The sequence below is a fragment of the Vigna umbellata genome, chromosome 4 (genome assembly GCF_029865625.1).
Source record: "Vigna umbellata cultivar VRB3 chromosome 4, Vumbellata_1.0, whole genome shotgun sequence".
NCBI lineage: Eukaryota > Viridiplantae > Streptophyta > Magnoliopsida > Fabales > Fabaceae > Vigna > Vigna umbellata.
Genome location: NC_142168.1, coordinates 49,352,416 through 49,366,381, shown reverse-complemented (window position 1 = coordinate 49,366,381; position 13,966 = coordinate 49,352,416). Strand labels below are relative to the sequence as shown.

Here is a 13,966-nt window from a genome sequence, read left to right as displayed (position 1 = left end):
CTCCTTCATCCACTTTTGAAGTTGAAGTTTCACAAGCTGCTGTTAGTCCATCTATGTTTGCCTCACACTCTTGAAGACAAATCATCTAGTTCAACACTAAGTTCATCTATTCCAAGCTTAGTTCATACAATTTGTATGCTCCAGCTTGAGGGGGAGTGTTAGATATATTATATCTTTTATCTTTTACTTAGTTTGTTATTATTTCTCATTTGTATTTTGGGCTTAGCCCATATTTCTTTTATTATAAATAGAGAACCCTATGTGTGTATTTTACACAAGGGAGATTAATTCAAATATAGTTTTTCACTATATTCAACACAAACCAAATTCAAGAAAAACAAAAGTAAAAATGATAGTTATTCATGGCAATCAATTTTATACCACATTGTTCAACCAATCCCTTGTCTCCGATTTAGCCTTCTCTCTAGGATCCTGTCACAAAGGATTGAGAATGAAAAACTGTCATAAATACACCTACAAAGTCCAAAAATATATAAAATAAAAAAGAATATTGAGTTAAAAACTCACAGTTTTGGGCTGTTGACCTAAGCCTTCTTTAGAGAATGCTTTTGTCTTTGTCTCCTTCTCACAGATCTTGAATCTTTCCATTTCACGCTCAATAAGCTTGCGTGCATCCACCAAAGCCTGCTCATACGAGGCACTAACCTATGTCCCAATGAGTTAAAGACAAACAAATGTCAAATTCAAAATCAAGTTAAAAATAAAAATTTTAGTATAAGATCATTTCATACCACTTAAACAAGTCAATCCAGCAATACCACCATCTAAGTACAACCAGAAGAAAAAAAAATGCAATATAGAAACGATGAACAGAAAAGACATAGCAAACAAGACTTAACTGAACCATACTAAAATATGCTCTGATTTTCTATGATTTATCATTCAGTCAAAGTGAATAAAAACCAATCTTCTTCGTATTAACCAGAAAATACTTCATCAAAATATAGGATAAGACTTAAGTGTTGAAACCTGAAGGAGTTCGGTTGTCAAACTTTCCATCAATGGACTTTGAGACCTCTTAAAAGTTAATCTTAACATGTTCAAAGTTTGGAAGAATGGCACGGAGGATCATCACCTTAGAGAAATTGTCCAGCATCTTCTAGATCTTGTCTAAAGACTAAACCTCCAAGAAAGTATTTAATTCTTCAATAATAGACTGGGCTTCACTAATAAAAGACATCATGTTATGGTCTGTTTGTTTAAGAGAGGCAAGCCTATTGGTAGAGACGTAAATGCGCTGAATATCATTTGCAAATATATTTTAAGCCTTTTTTCCAAAAGTAGTTGCACATCTTAAACGATCTGAGTACCCAATAACTTGGATTCCACATATTGTCATTACTCTCGTCTTGTTTAAGGTGATAATGGAAACCTTGGACGAGGAACCGAAGTTCAATTCAAACAAACAAAGAGAGATAACTTTTTTCCATTAATCTTTAAGAGGTAATGGTAGGAGTTTCAAAGAAGGAGACAACAGGTCCAAAAGATATTTTTGTTGACAGAGAAGAAAACAGCCAACAAGAAACAAAAAGAGAGCACTAGTTTTGATCTTCAACCACACCAAAAATGGAGTACTTTCAGTCAGAACGAAGACGAGAGGTCCAACGAGACCTATGGAGGACATCCGAAGTCAATGCGTGGATGTTAAGCACCTAGTAGCAATGAACAAGAGTGTGTGTGGTGACACGTGAAGCTGATTCAACTTTAAAGACCTATAGGGTTGGTCATCACATAAAGAGACACTCCAAATCCAGTGGTTACCAAAGAAAATTACAATGGCAGACAACAACAAACGGTGGATATTTCTCCAAAGACTAAGACCAACAAAGCAGGATCAACCCTCTGATACCAATTGAGATAAATAAAAGAGACTACATTTGAGAGAGCTCTATCACTCATATGTTCCTATATCTTTTAGCAACGTGACCTAAACCATCTTCAACTGACACCTTTTCTTCCTTCAAATTCTAAACAAAATTGAGAACTCTCTAGAAAGAACGTAGAGCACTCTTCAACAAGAACAGAAGATTGGTCTACTATATCATTATTCATCGAAGCTGGGTCTTGCGTTGGAATGTTAATAGGTCATGGTTGGCATTGATATACCTGAAGAGGTGTTGGAGAAGCATTTGAGGCATGGTAGAGTAATCTTGTGGTGATGAAGGAATATTGACAGAGGCGGGAAAGTGACTGCATATGTCTTCATCAGAAGAAATAGATGTATAAAATGGAATAAACTCAAAGAAATAGGCATCAACAGATACAAAATATTGATTAAGATCAAGAGAAAATTGATAGTGTTTGATAATTAGAGTGAAATGTGCATTCCCATAGCATCAGGTTTTCTTTGCTGGAGGTAGGCTTCTTTAATACCAAAAGATAAGGATCATGGGTGTACCAATTCTACCATGACCCTCCAAATCCCTCAACAATTCATACATCGTATGACACAACAAGTAAAGCATTAGATAGAAGGGTCCACCCACTTTAATACCAAAAGATAAGGATCATGGGTGTATGATAGGTTTCTACTCAAGAAACCTCAACAGACAGCCACACACACACTCCAGATCACACACCAAACACAAAGAATAGCCTTTCTTGTATTAACAGGGACAAGAAACAATGTACAGAGAACCAATGAGAGCTTAACCTCCCCTACAGGATTAAAAATTCCTGTTAGAAACAACAACTAACCAAAAGCCCTCTAAAAGACTATACAATTGCTATTTATCCATTCTTATTCCCGCCTTTCCTAACTGAGTTAGGAAATTAATGTTTCTTTCTTCTCTTGTACACTCTTAACCTCCTAACATTACCCTCCGCCCCCTCAACAACCTTGTCCTCAAGGTTGAAATCGGGATATTGATCCTTGATAGTAATCCTGTCTTCCCAGGTTGCTCCCTCTCTTCCTCCTTCTTGCCATTCCACCAATTCCTGCTGAACCATCTCTTCTCCTTGTTGCACTTGCCTGCTTTCCAGGATTCTAGCTAGCCAAAACGTAGGTTCTTCTGCTTGCAACTCAGGTGGCAGTTCCCTCTCCAACTTCTTTTCGCCCATTGCCTTCTTAAGTTGGGATACATGGAAGATTGAGTGTATCCTAGTTGTTTCTAGTAACCTGAGCCTATAAGCCACCTCTCCCACCTATTGCACCACTTGAAAAGGACCAAAGTATCGAGCTGGTAGCTTCAGATGGAGTCTTGATGGCATGGAAGATTTCCTGTGAGGTCTGATTTTCAAGTAAACCCAATCCTCCACCTTTATATCTGTCGGTCGCCTCCTTTTATTCGCCTGCTGGGTTATTAAATCCTGAGCTCAAGTCAAGTGAAACTTCAGCTGTTTGAGAGCTTCGTCTCTTGTTTGCAGTCCTTGGGCAACCGCTTCTATTGGTGTTTCCCCTAATCGAATATGCTCAAGGAAGGTGCATCCCTACATAAACCGTCTCAAAAGGTGTGCACCTGGCTGCACCCTGATAACTAGTATTATACCAGTAGTCAGCCCAAGGCAGCATTGCACTCCAACTCTTTGGCTGCTCAGAGCAGAAACACCGTAAATACCCCTCCAAAATTTTGTTTAACACCTCGGTTTGGCCATCTGACTCAGGATGATACGTTGTACTCATCCTGAGTTGGGTTCCCTGCATCCTAAATAGCTCCTTCCAGAAAATGCTCAAGAACAAGGGATCCCTATCACTGACAATTGAAACCGGGATCCCATGTAACCTCACTACCTCCTTATCAAACACCTCTACTACTGTCTGAGCTGAATAAGGATGCTTGAGTGGCAAAAAATGGCCATATTTGCTTAGGCGATCAACTACTATTAGAACTGCATCATAGCCTAGGGATTTTGGCAGCTTCACTATAAAGTCCATACTCACTTCCTCCCAAACTGCGTGAGGTATGGGTAGTGGTTGTAACAGCCCTTGAGGAGAAGTTGCAAAGTATTTGTGTTGTTGGCACACCAAGAAACTTGCCACAAAGTATGTAACTGACTTTTTCATCCCTATCCAATACAAAGATTGGGCTACTTTTCTGTACATTTTGTACACTCCAAAGTGGCCTCCCGTGTTGGTCGAATGGAACTCAGCCAGAAGCTATCCACACCGATTTCGCAGATAGCACCCGTCTTCCTTTGTATGCTGAATGAGCATTGGGGTCCCTCTAAATATCTGCTATCACCTTCTTCAGCACCTCATCCTCCTCAACCTCCTTTAACACCTCTTGGGTATCTATATGGACGCACGTTTACTGGGCCTACCCCTTCCTCAAAGGGAATTTGATGCACCATTTCTCTGTTTGGGGGCAGCCCCCTTATCTCCTGGAAATCCTGGGAGTGAATGTCCAGAATCCCTTCTAGCTCTGGATACTCCCCTGACTCATCATCCCTTTCGACCTGGCCCAAGTCCCATACCAAAGTCCAAGCCTCCACCTCTGTCAGCTTCAGTAATGACCTGGGTTCCACCAATCTCCTAACCAAAGTCGGATCCCCCTGAATAATCACCTTTGTTCTGCCTTGTTAGTACATCATGGTCATCTCCCCCCAGTTCAGCATCACTTTCCCCAGCTTGGCTAATCATTCCACACCCAAAATTATGTCTACACCGCCCAACTCAAACAGATGGAACTTCTCTTTCACTTAAGTTTCTGCCAGGGTAATTACTACCCTCTAGCAACACCCACGAGTCTTTTTTCTTTGTCCATCACTCAGACTCACCGAATAGGGTGGCGTGTCCTCCATGGGCAGCTTCAGCTCCTCCGCCAACCCTACTAATGAAATTGTGGCTTGCGCCACTATCTATGAGTACTAACACCTTCCTCTCTCCAATCCTCCCCTCCCGTTTCATCGTTTTGGGTTGAGTTAGCCCCTCTGATGAAAACGTAGACAATTCCATGGGTTTCTGGTCCTGGTCTGCCACACCTTCCTCCTTTTCCTCCTCTTCTTTCTCTGTGAGAATAACCACCCTTAAACTCCTCTCAGGATAGTGGTGGTCGGGGCTAAAAGGCCCTCCGCACCTAAAGCATTGGCCCTCTTCCTTGTGCTTCCAAAATTCTGGATTAGGAAGGCTTTGCACATTCCGACCTCTGTCATCGCTTCCCCCTGCCCCACTAGCTTTCGCGCTGGCATTCATCGGGTTTCCCTCTCTTCTTACCGATCCTACACTCTCCACACCACCAATATGATTCCGATTATGCGACTGGTCTCATCGCGAGTCACCGTACCCGTCGTGCGCCCCCAAGACTGCGAATTCTTGGTCATATTCAAGTTTCCCCCTCTCATGCCACCCGGAACCTCCTCAACAGCCTTCGCAATTTTCATGGCAACCATTAACTCCTGGGGATCGTGGGGTCTAACCTGATTCCTAATGTTGTCGCACAATCCCGGGAGAAAATACCCAAGCATTTCTTCTTCTGAAACTCCTTGAGTTTGACCCACCAAGATCTCGAACTCTTGGACATATTAGCTTAGGTGTGATTCTAAGTCTCACCTTATCTCATAACAATACAATACAGGGTGTGTTTTGATACAAAGCTAGAAGTGCTTTTAACAGGTTCAGGGAGCTTCTCCGCCAGAAAAAGAATATATTTCCAGTAAAAAAAGCCTCAAAACCACTTCTAGGTTGTATCCAACATGCCCACAATATAATTCGACCGTGCAAGTATTATCAATTGAAGGAAAGAAATATATATATATATATATATGTATATATATATATATATATGTATGTATATATGTATATATATGTATGTATATATGTATATATATGTATGTATATATGTATATATATGTATGTATATATGTATATATATATATATGTATGTATATATGTATATATATGTATGTATATATATATATATATATGTATGTATATATATATATATATATATATATGTATGTATATATATATATATATATGTATGTATATATATATATATATATGTATGTATATATATACACGTGTGTGTTTGTGTAATTAGCAACAGAAGATTAAAAGAAGAGAGATAATCTTCACCTTCTTATCTTTGATTTCACTGGATTGAATCCAAGTCTTAATCTGGTCCCTGTATCTCTGCAGCTTCTTAATCTCCTTCTTCAGGTCAGCCTCGAACTTCTCCTTCTGGTTCGCATTGTCCGTGTCGTAAACCTAACTCACCAACCGCCACATGTCATTCGGAAACAGAAGAAACTCGAAATTGAAGAAGATGAATAACAGAAGAACCTTGTTCCAGATGCTATCAAAGACTTCGACGCCTTCCTGAACCTTCTTCAGAACACGGTCAATCTCGCCCTGGAGTTTCCGACTCGCCCCCATTTTCGCCGATTCAACTCATCCAACTCGGGCCTGAAATTCTAATCTCTTTCGAAATTATCGATTCTCCGTAGGTAAGTTCAACCTCTGTCTCTCATTTTTGAAGCTGTGTTTTCCTCTTTTTCTTCTTCCCCGGACAGTGAGACCCACCCGTTCTTACAAAAAGTCGTTGTTATCATTTACCTTGTGTATTTATCCAGAAAAAATAGTATTTATAACGTTTGTATTTAAAAAGTTAATTATTGCAGAAATTATAAAAAACACCGTATTAAAATTTAAGAACTAAGTTAAATTAACTGAGGTGTAGAAATAAATTAGTTAAAGTTTCTTACACCTTACAAATAAATCTAAAAATAATAAATAATTAGGAACACAAAAATCTAAGAATAATAAATAATTTGGAACACAAAAGGTCTATCCCAGCATATAAAGTGAAGAAATTTTGTTAAGTTAAGAAGAGACAAAAAAAATTAAATTTTACGGTTTTTTCAATTTTTTCTATTATTAGAAGGATTTTAATAATTGATAAATGTTTATGATTAAAGATAATTTTGAAAAATATATCTTAAGATATTTGATTTGATATTGTTAAATAAGTATCTTATTTAACTATATCAATAAATATCAAAAGATATTATATGCGAATCTTTTTTTAATCTAGCAAACATCTTCTCAAATACTTTTAGATCTCTACAACAATCAAATATATTTTGAAAATATTGAATTATTTAGAAAATAATATGAGGAAATTACATTATCATAAAGAAGATTACAGCAATAGAAAAACCTAAAACAAAGTTCAATCCAATTTCTATATAGAAAGACTTACGAAAACACATTAGAGGAGCTTATGAACCCTTTAGAGGGTTCAAATTTCGTCATATCTCTCTTATCTCATATTCTCCAGCCTCTCTTCTTCTATTTTCATGTTAAATTTTAAATTTTAAATAAAACTAATTTGCTTAAATATCATTAAACACACATATTTAAAATAAATGTTTATAGCATAAATTGATAATCTAGTTGAATTTACATTGAAATGGAATAAAGAGGTACCTGTTACGATGTTGGAGGTTGTCAATGTATCCATGTCGAAGTGGGCCAATAAAGTTCACTTTTATATTGTTATTATTGTGCAATTCTTTCATATCTAGTAATTTGATATGAAATTATAAATTTCATGATAGCAAAATTTACAAAGTTAACAAAAAAAAAGGGGGTAGAAGTAAAAGTATGTGAAAGGAAAAAAAAAATAGTGTAGTTATGGATACAAAGAATACCCTAAAAAAGATTATTAGTGTTGTCAGTGCTAAAGAAATACAAGTTGATGAGGAAAATGTTAAGGTTATCAAAGATTGGCCTATACCTAAGATTGTGAGTAAGGTGAGAGGGCTTCATAGTTTAATAAGTTTCTACACGATATATTTGTTGAAGATTTGAGTACCTAAGTTTCTACACGATATATAGTTGTATCATTTTATGTTTTGTTCTTGGTGTTGTACATGAATTTATGTTGGTTACCTTTTAACCTTTTAGGACAAATGTAATGAAGTAATAATATATTTTGTTTATGCTTATTGGATAGCAAATATATAATGTCCTTAGCAGGGGTGGCAAAATGGGCTAACCCAACCCTTTTAAGTCTGACTTGAATTTGGCCCACCAAAAATAGGTTGAGCTAGGATGGCCCACCCCTTAAGAATGGGTTCACTTTTACAACCCAACCCACTCAGCTATTGAGCTGGCGGATTGACCAAGTTATCGGGCAAAACGGGTTCATGTCGGGCTATCGGACGGGCTGTCAGGCTGACGCTAGGCTACATTTGCATAATTTATCATTTATTTGAATATAACATTTGTGCCTACCTTTGAATTTCCCATAATATATTAAAACATGTTAATACATTAAATAATTTTCGTTCACACTGTTAAAACAAGAGCGTCTATAAGACTAAACTGTCTAAACGTCCTCATATGTTTTGAAGTTTAACAAACAATAATAAACGACATGATCATATGACAGAGTGTCATCTTTGGAAAAGTAATATAGCTAAAAGATAAGGTGTTTACGAAAAAGCTTTGTGAAATGTAAATACCTTAAGAAAGGCTTTAATAAATGTATTAATACATAAACAAACCCACTATTAAACGATTTCCCTATGAAATGCATCAATGAGAGTCTTGCTAAATGCACTTGTGTTATACTTTGCTAAAGAAAGCTAGATGATCTCTCACTATGATTTACAAAATGATGTTTTTGGTAAACGTACTAAAAGGTACCAACATTGTCCAAAAACACATGTTGAAAGATATCTCACTAAACGCGCTCTTGAATCAAATAAGTACTTACTAAATAAGGCATTGTAAGGAAAAATCTTTCATAGGCTAAGTGATACCATGTGTTCATCGAAGTTTTCATGAAATGGTGAAACTCTCATGAACCGACAAGTATCTTCTTTAGAATGCTTAAACGATCTAACGTTGATTGACCAATAAAAATTTGAAATGCTTATAGTTGTTTTGAACGCGCATCGAATGCCATTAAATGCACAATGTCTCACAACAAAAGTGATAAGAAAAATGACATATCTTCCTGCATGCATATCTACTTGACTCTGTGCAGATTACCTATGTCAAGTATCTACCTGCTCCATCATATACAAATCAAAAGTGGATGTTAGAAACAAAGAAGAAATTCACCAAATGTTCTCTCTATCAAAAGTCGCGCTAGAAAGTTTGTATAACTTACTTTTTATAAAGAACTGAAAAAGCATGGTTGCTTTGAGAGGTTGACTTTAACCAATGAATACTACCTACGAAAAAGCTAAGAAGATCTGAAGATCAAAGCAACAAACTCTTGTTGGAAGTCTTCAACAAGTAGGCTTCTAAATTCTATTTAGTTTGTCTTTCCAGTTATTATTTCGTCTTGGTTGGTCTATATTGAGTCTTTATTTTCTTTTTAACCCTTGATTTGAGTCATATGTGGTTCCTTTTTAGGAGTTTTCTAGAAATTTTCATGAATTGCACTTGCTAGAGTCACTTGCATCATTGATTCTTGTATGCTGAATTAAGATGGATCAAATCAGGATTTAAGTGTGTATGCTTTTCTTGTATGTTTTGCACTAGTAGAAGTAATCATCAAACACAAATTTCACTTTGATCAAACATACACACACATTTTCCCTTGTCTTAGCCGAAACTGAAAAAAAAAGTGCTACATCAATCACCAAAAATTCTCTTTAAAAATTTCATGCTTAATTGCTTCTAACTGAGACTTCCTTCTGGCCTTGTGTGTGTTTGACATCAATATTTTAGCTTCTACTTACATCAATTTACAGAATATATTGGTTTGAAGCATGCCAAATTATTTCCACTCATTTTTAGATCTTTCTCTTCATGTATGCAAATAGTTTTTAATGTAATTGCTTCTTATTTGTGTGCATTCTTTTGTTTCAATTTTTTCAGTTGTTCCTTTATTTTGATTCCTTCATATTACTTGTTGTTTTGTCTCTTTTAGTACTTTAGTTTGTTGCCACTTTTTTGTTCAAACTTTTCTTGCTTTACTATGTTCCTTCTACATCATTGTCTGGTAGTTTTCAATTGATTTTTTGGCCTCTTGAAGTGTATGTCTCTTGGATTGTGTCCTTGTATGTGTTTAGGTTGATTGTACATCCTTTCACTTGTCTTTTTTATTGTTTAAGTATTCTGAAATAGGACTTTGAGAAACAATTCTATCTTGATTGAAGATTACAAGTGAGTTGGTGTGGTCATTCCCTTTCTTTTGGGCAAAACCGTGTGCATTAAACCAAGGAGTGTGTTGTTGTTTTCTTTGATTTTTTGCTGGTATTCTAACCTTTTATTTTCTAAGTTTTGCTTCTATTTTGTATTGCAAACATGTCTACAAGTTCAAGACAATCCTTCTCCAAAGGAGATAGTTATAATGGGAGTGCATCTAGCAAATTGGACATGGAAAAAGCACTTTAACAAATTAAGCATCAACTTGATTCTCTTAATATGCGGAAGGACAACGAGTTTAAGATGAAAGGAAAGAAAGGATATGGACACAAAGAGCTCAAGCATTCTCCTCGTGGTCATTGTCCTTCCAAGAAGCATAAAGAAGATAGAGCTTTTGATAAATTTCTTCAATTGCCAAAGTTGAACTTGCCACCTCTCAAAAGAAAAAAAGATCCTTCTATTTTTTTTAGTTTGGGTAGCTAAAGTAGAGCAAGTTTTTGATTTGTACAATGTAGATAATTTTTTTTGTGTAAAATTAGCTACATTAGCTTTAAAGGGATATGTCATGCAATGGTTATATAGGATGAACTTAACCACCATGGGATCACATGCGAGCTCTTGGGAACATTCCAAGCACATTTTATTCCAATGCTTCATACCTCCTCACTAACTTAGGGAACTCTTGGTTAAGCTTCAACAACTTAATCTAGGTAGATGAAGTGTGGAGAAGTATGTTTGCGAGCTCGAAGTGCTCCTACATTGTACTAATACAATTGAGAGCGATCAAGCCAAGATAACTAGATTTATTAGTGGTCTCAAAAGAAACATACAAGATATTTTTGAACTTCATGATGATGATATTTTGGATGTTGTGGTACATAGGGTTATAAAAGTGGAAAAACAAATTTTAATAAAAGAGTCCTACCGCAACAAGTTTTCAAATGCTTCCAAAGACATTTTTTACAAAAATTCATCATCAAAGGAGAAGGATACAAATGTTTTTAAGGAGAACTCTAATAAACCTCGTCATCATTCTACTAAAAATGTGCCTACTTTTAAGCCTAAGTCACCTTCACGCTCTAGTAAAATGCAATGTTTCATGTGCTTAGGCCATGGTCATATTGCATTTGCATGCCCCAACAAAAGGCCAATGTGAATTAAAGGAGAAGAGGTTGTCACCAATGATTCTCCACCTTCTTCACTTTCACACACTTCTCACTTTTCTTCTTCCTCTAGTGATTTCATTTGATGGAGACCTGCTAGTTATAAGACGTTTATTGGGACAAGTCCACAAGGACTTGGATCAAACTCAAAAGGAAAATATTTTTCACACTAGATGTCTTATAGCTACCAATGTTTGCTCGATGATAATATATAGGGGAGTTACATCAATGTGGCCAGCACACGCGTAGTACACAAACTCAAGTTACCTACTATCGCGCATGCCAAGCCCTACAAGCTTCAATGCTTAAGTGAGGAGGGTGAAATCTGTTACCAATGAGGAGCATTGATGTCTTAAAAGATAATGATTTTGATGATGCTACAAAGTGAAGAATATGAAGACCCTTGTAGTATTAAGTTTAAATCTTTACAACTAAAGTCAGTAATGACCGAGCGGTAAAATTATGACCGAGCAGTGGAGGGCATGACCAAGAGCACGTAAGACATGACCAAGACCAATCAATCACGACTCGAGCCGAACACATATGAAGACCGAACGGTCACTATCAGTCAACGGTCGAACGCAGATGCAGACCAAACGACTACAATCAGATGAAGGCCAAACACAGTTGAAGGCATAACACTATTCATGCCCGAACATAGTTCAGGACCGAATAGAGTTGAACATGGCGAAAAATCAGTTGTATACCAAATGGTCACCAACATTGACCGAACACAAGTTCAGGACCGAATGGTGTTGAACATAGTTGAAAGTTGAACAATGCTAAAAGGCTGAATGACACATAGCAGTTGAAGACCAAACGATGTCAAAGAAAAGCCGAATGGTAGAAGGCAATCATGGTTAAACCGAACGGTAGAAGGAGTTGAAGAACTGAAGACCAACCGATTTGAAATGTCAATATTCAAACTATTCCCAATCTCGCAGATAATCGATTATCACTTACAATAATCGATTATCACTGGCAGTTGAAACGAGTCTTTTCAGTTTCGGACCAGTAGGCTATATATACCTTTACCAAACACTTCAGAAACCAACTTTTCCTAATTGAGAATACAATGCTATCTGAGGAAATTCTCAAGTGCCAGTTCATTGCTATTGTCAAGTCTTGTGAACAGAAGAAGCTCGCGCTTTGTGTGTCAAAGGTCGGAGCGGTTCTCTTCAAGTTGGCAGAGCTGTTTCCTTCTGGTTCGTTCGTCGAAGGAAGGTGTTTTTGTTACTGTTATTGTCAATCACTGTATTGTAACTGTAAAACTATTTTTAGTGAAAAGGTTAATCACTCTTCATAGTGATTAACGACTGGACGTAGAATCTTTTGATTCGAACCAAGATAAAAATCATTTGTGTGATTTTTCTACTCCCTACACTCTTTATATTTTCTGCTCATCAATTGTTTGATAAAACGTTTAAGAGAAAATTAAAGGAACCATTTTTTAAATTCACCGAACAAGCTCTTCGCTTTTAAACAATCCGTATCTTACTGTGTTTTGATATTTCCGTTGCGCAAAATCGGTATCGGTTGTTCCAACAAAATCTTGGTCAATAAATAAGTCCATATTTCATTTTCCATAAGAAAGTACTAAGATGAGGTTCTCTGTGATGTTGTACCCATAGAAGCAACTCACATCCTATTAGGTAGACCTTGGAAATTTGATAGAAATGTTCAACATGATGGTCTTACCAATAAGATGTCATTTACTTTCCAAGGGTGTAAGATTATATTGAAACCTCTAACTCCAAAGGATATACATAAGGACCACCTAATAATGAGGTCCAAGAGAGGTGAAGAAAAGGAGTGATTCAAGCTCAATTGTTTAATCTCTCATAAAGAGGTTCTTCAAGATCACGTAGAAAAGAGATGAGAGAACAAAAGAAGAAAATGAGACGAGTGAAAGAGAGGAGAAAGTAAAGGGAGAGCAAGAAGAATCTGTGAGAGGAAAGGCGAAGGCAAGAGTGTTAGAGGAAGTGCTACTCAAGGCACATTCCCCACCCATAATTCTGAATTATCTAAGCAATTTTATGAGAGTTTTTCCATTCTTTCACTTTTCTCCCATTATTAAGTTTTTGCTCTTTGTTCCCAAACTCTTTTGTGAGAATATCCCACCTTACTTTTCCCTTATTTGCATTCTTCAAAAACAATTTCCAAACTACATCTTAATTTAGTGTTATCTCTTTGTTTACATTTAACTTAATATAAAAATTAAGTTTTTCTAAAATAGGTCTCCTAATTTTAACCAAAAAATTCAATCAAAATCTAAGGAGACCTTCTTCTAGTTTAATGCTTATTGTAGAAGGACCTTTGATCCAAGAGTTACTGATTTCTTTTCTTTGTGTAAGTCTTTCAAGATTTGAGGTCAAATCCTTTCCAACTTGGGAGGATGATATGATCATAAACGGGTCAAGACCTAAGGAAAACATGAAGAAATAAAAAGAGTAGAATAGGTTTTATGGATGTAATTTGGCCTTTAGTAGCATAGGTTTTCATAGACCTGTATTTTTCCTTTCTAGTTTCTTTCTCTTAGTTTGGTTGTAGGGAAGGTTATATATCCTTCTTCTCTTTAAAGTGCAAGCAATGTGAGACTTCACATAATATTGAATTAAAAGAAAGAAGAATAAATAAGTCTTTCTCCTTTAGTTGATTGTAATGCAAGTTACCTCTTGTATAACTTTAGTTTTGATCTTTACGCTAGTTAGGTAGCTTATATTCCCCTATGATGATT

General features: G+C 36.4%; 1 protein-coding gene across 2 annotated transcripts in view; it reads right to left on the bottom strand.

The window, feature by feature from the left end:
- The window catches only part of LOC124843880 (uncharacterized), a 48,922-nt gene extending 42,411 nt beyond the window's left edge, over positions 1–6,511 (bottom strand). For both annotated transcript variants that reach the window (XM_088112290.1, XM_088112291.1), the window contains exons 1-4: positions 6,242–6,511; positions 6,035–6,166; positions 529–666; positions 382–432 (exon numbers count right to left, since the gene is read on the bottom strand). In XM_088112290.1, the coding sequence (XP_087968416.1) occupies positions 382–432; positions 529–666; positions 6,035–6,166; positions 6,242–6,334 (414 nt within the window). In that variant the 5' untranslated portion in view covers positions 6,335–6,511. The remainder of the gene's footprint in view (positions 1–381; positions 433–528; positions 667–6,034; positions 6,167–6,241) is intronic.
- Positions 6,512–13,966: the final 7,455 nt, after the last annotated feature.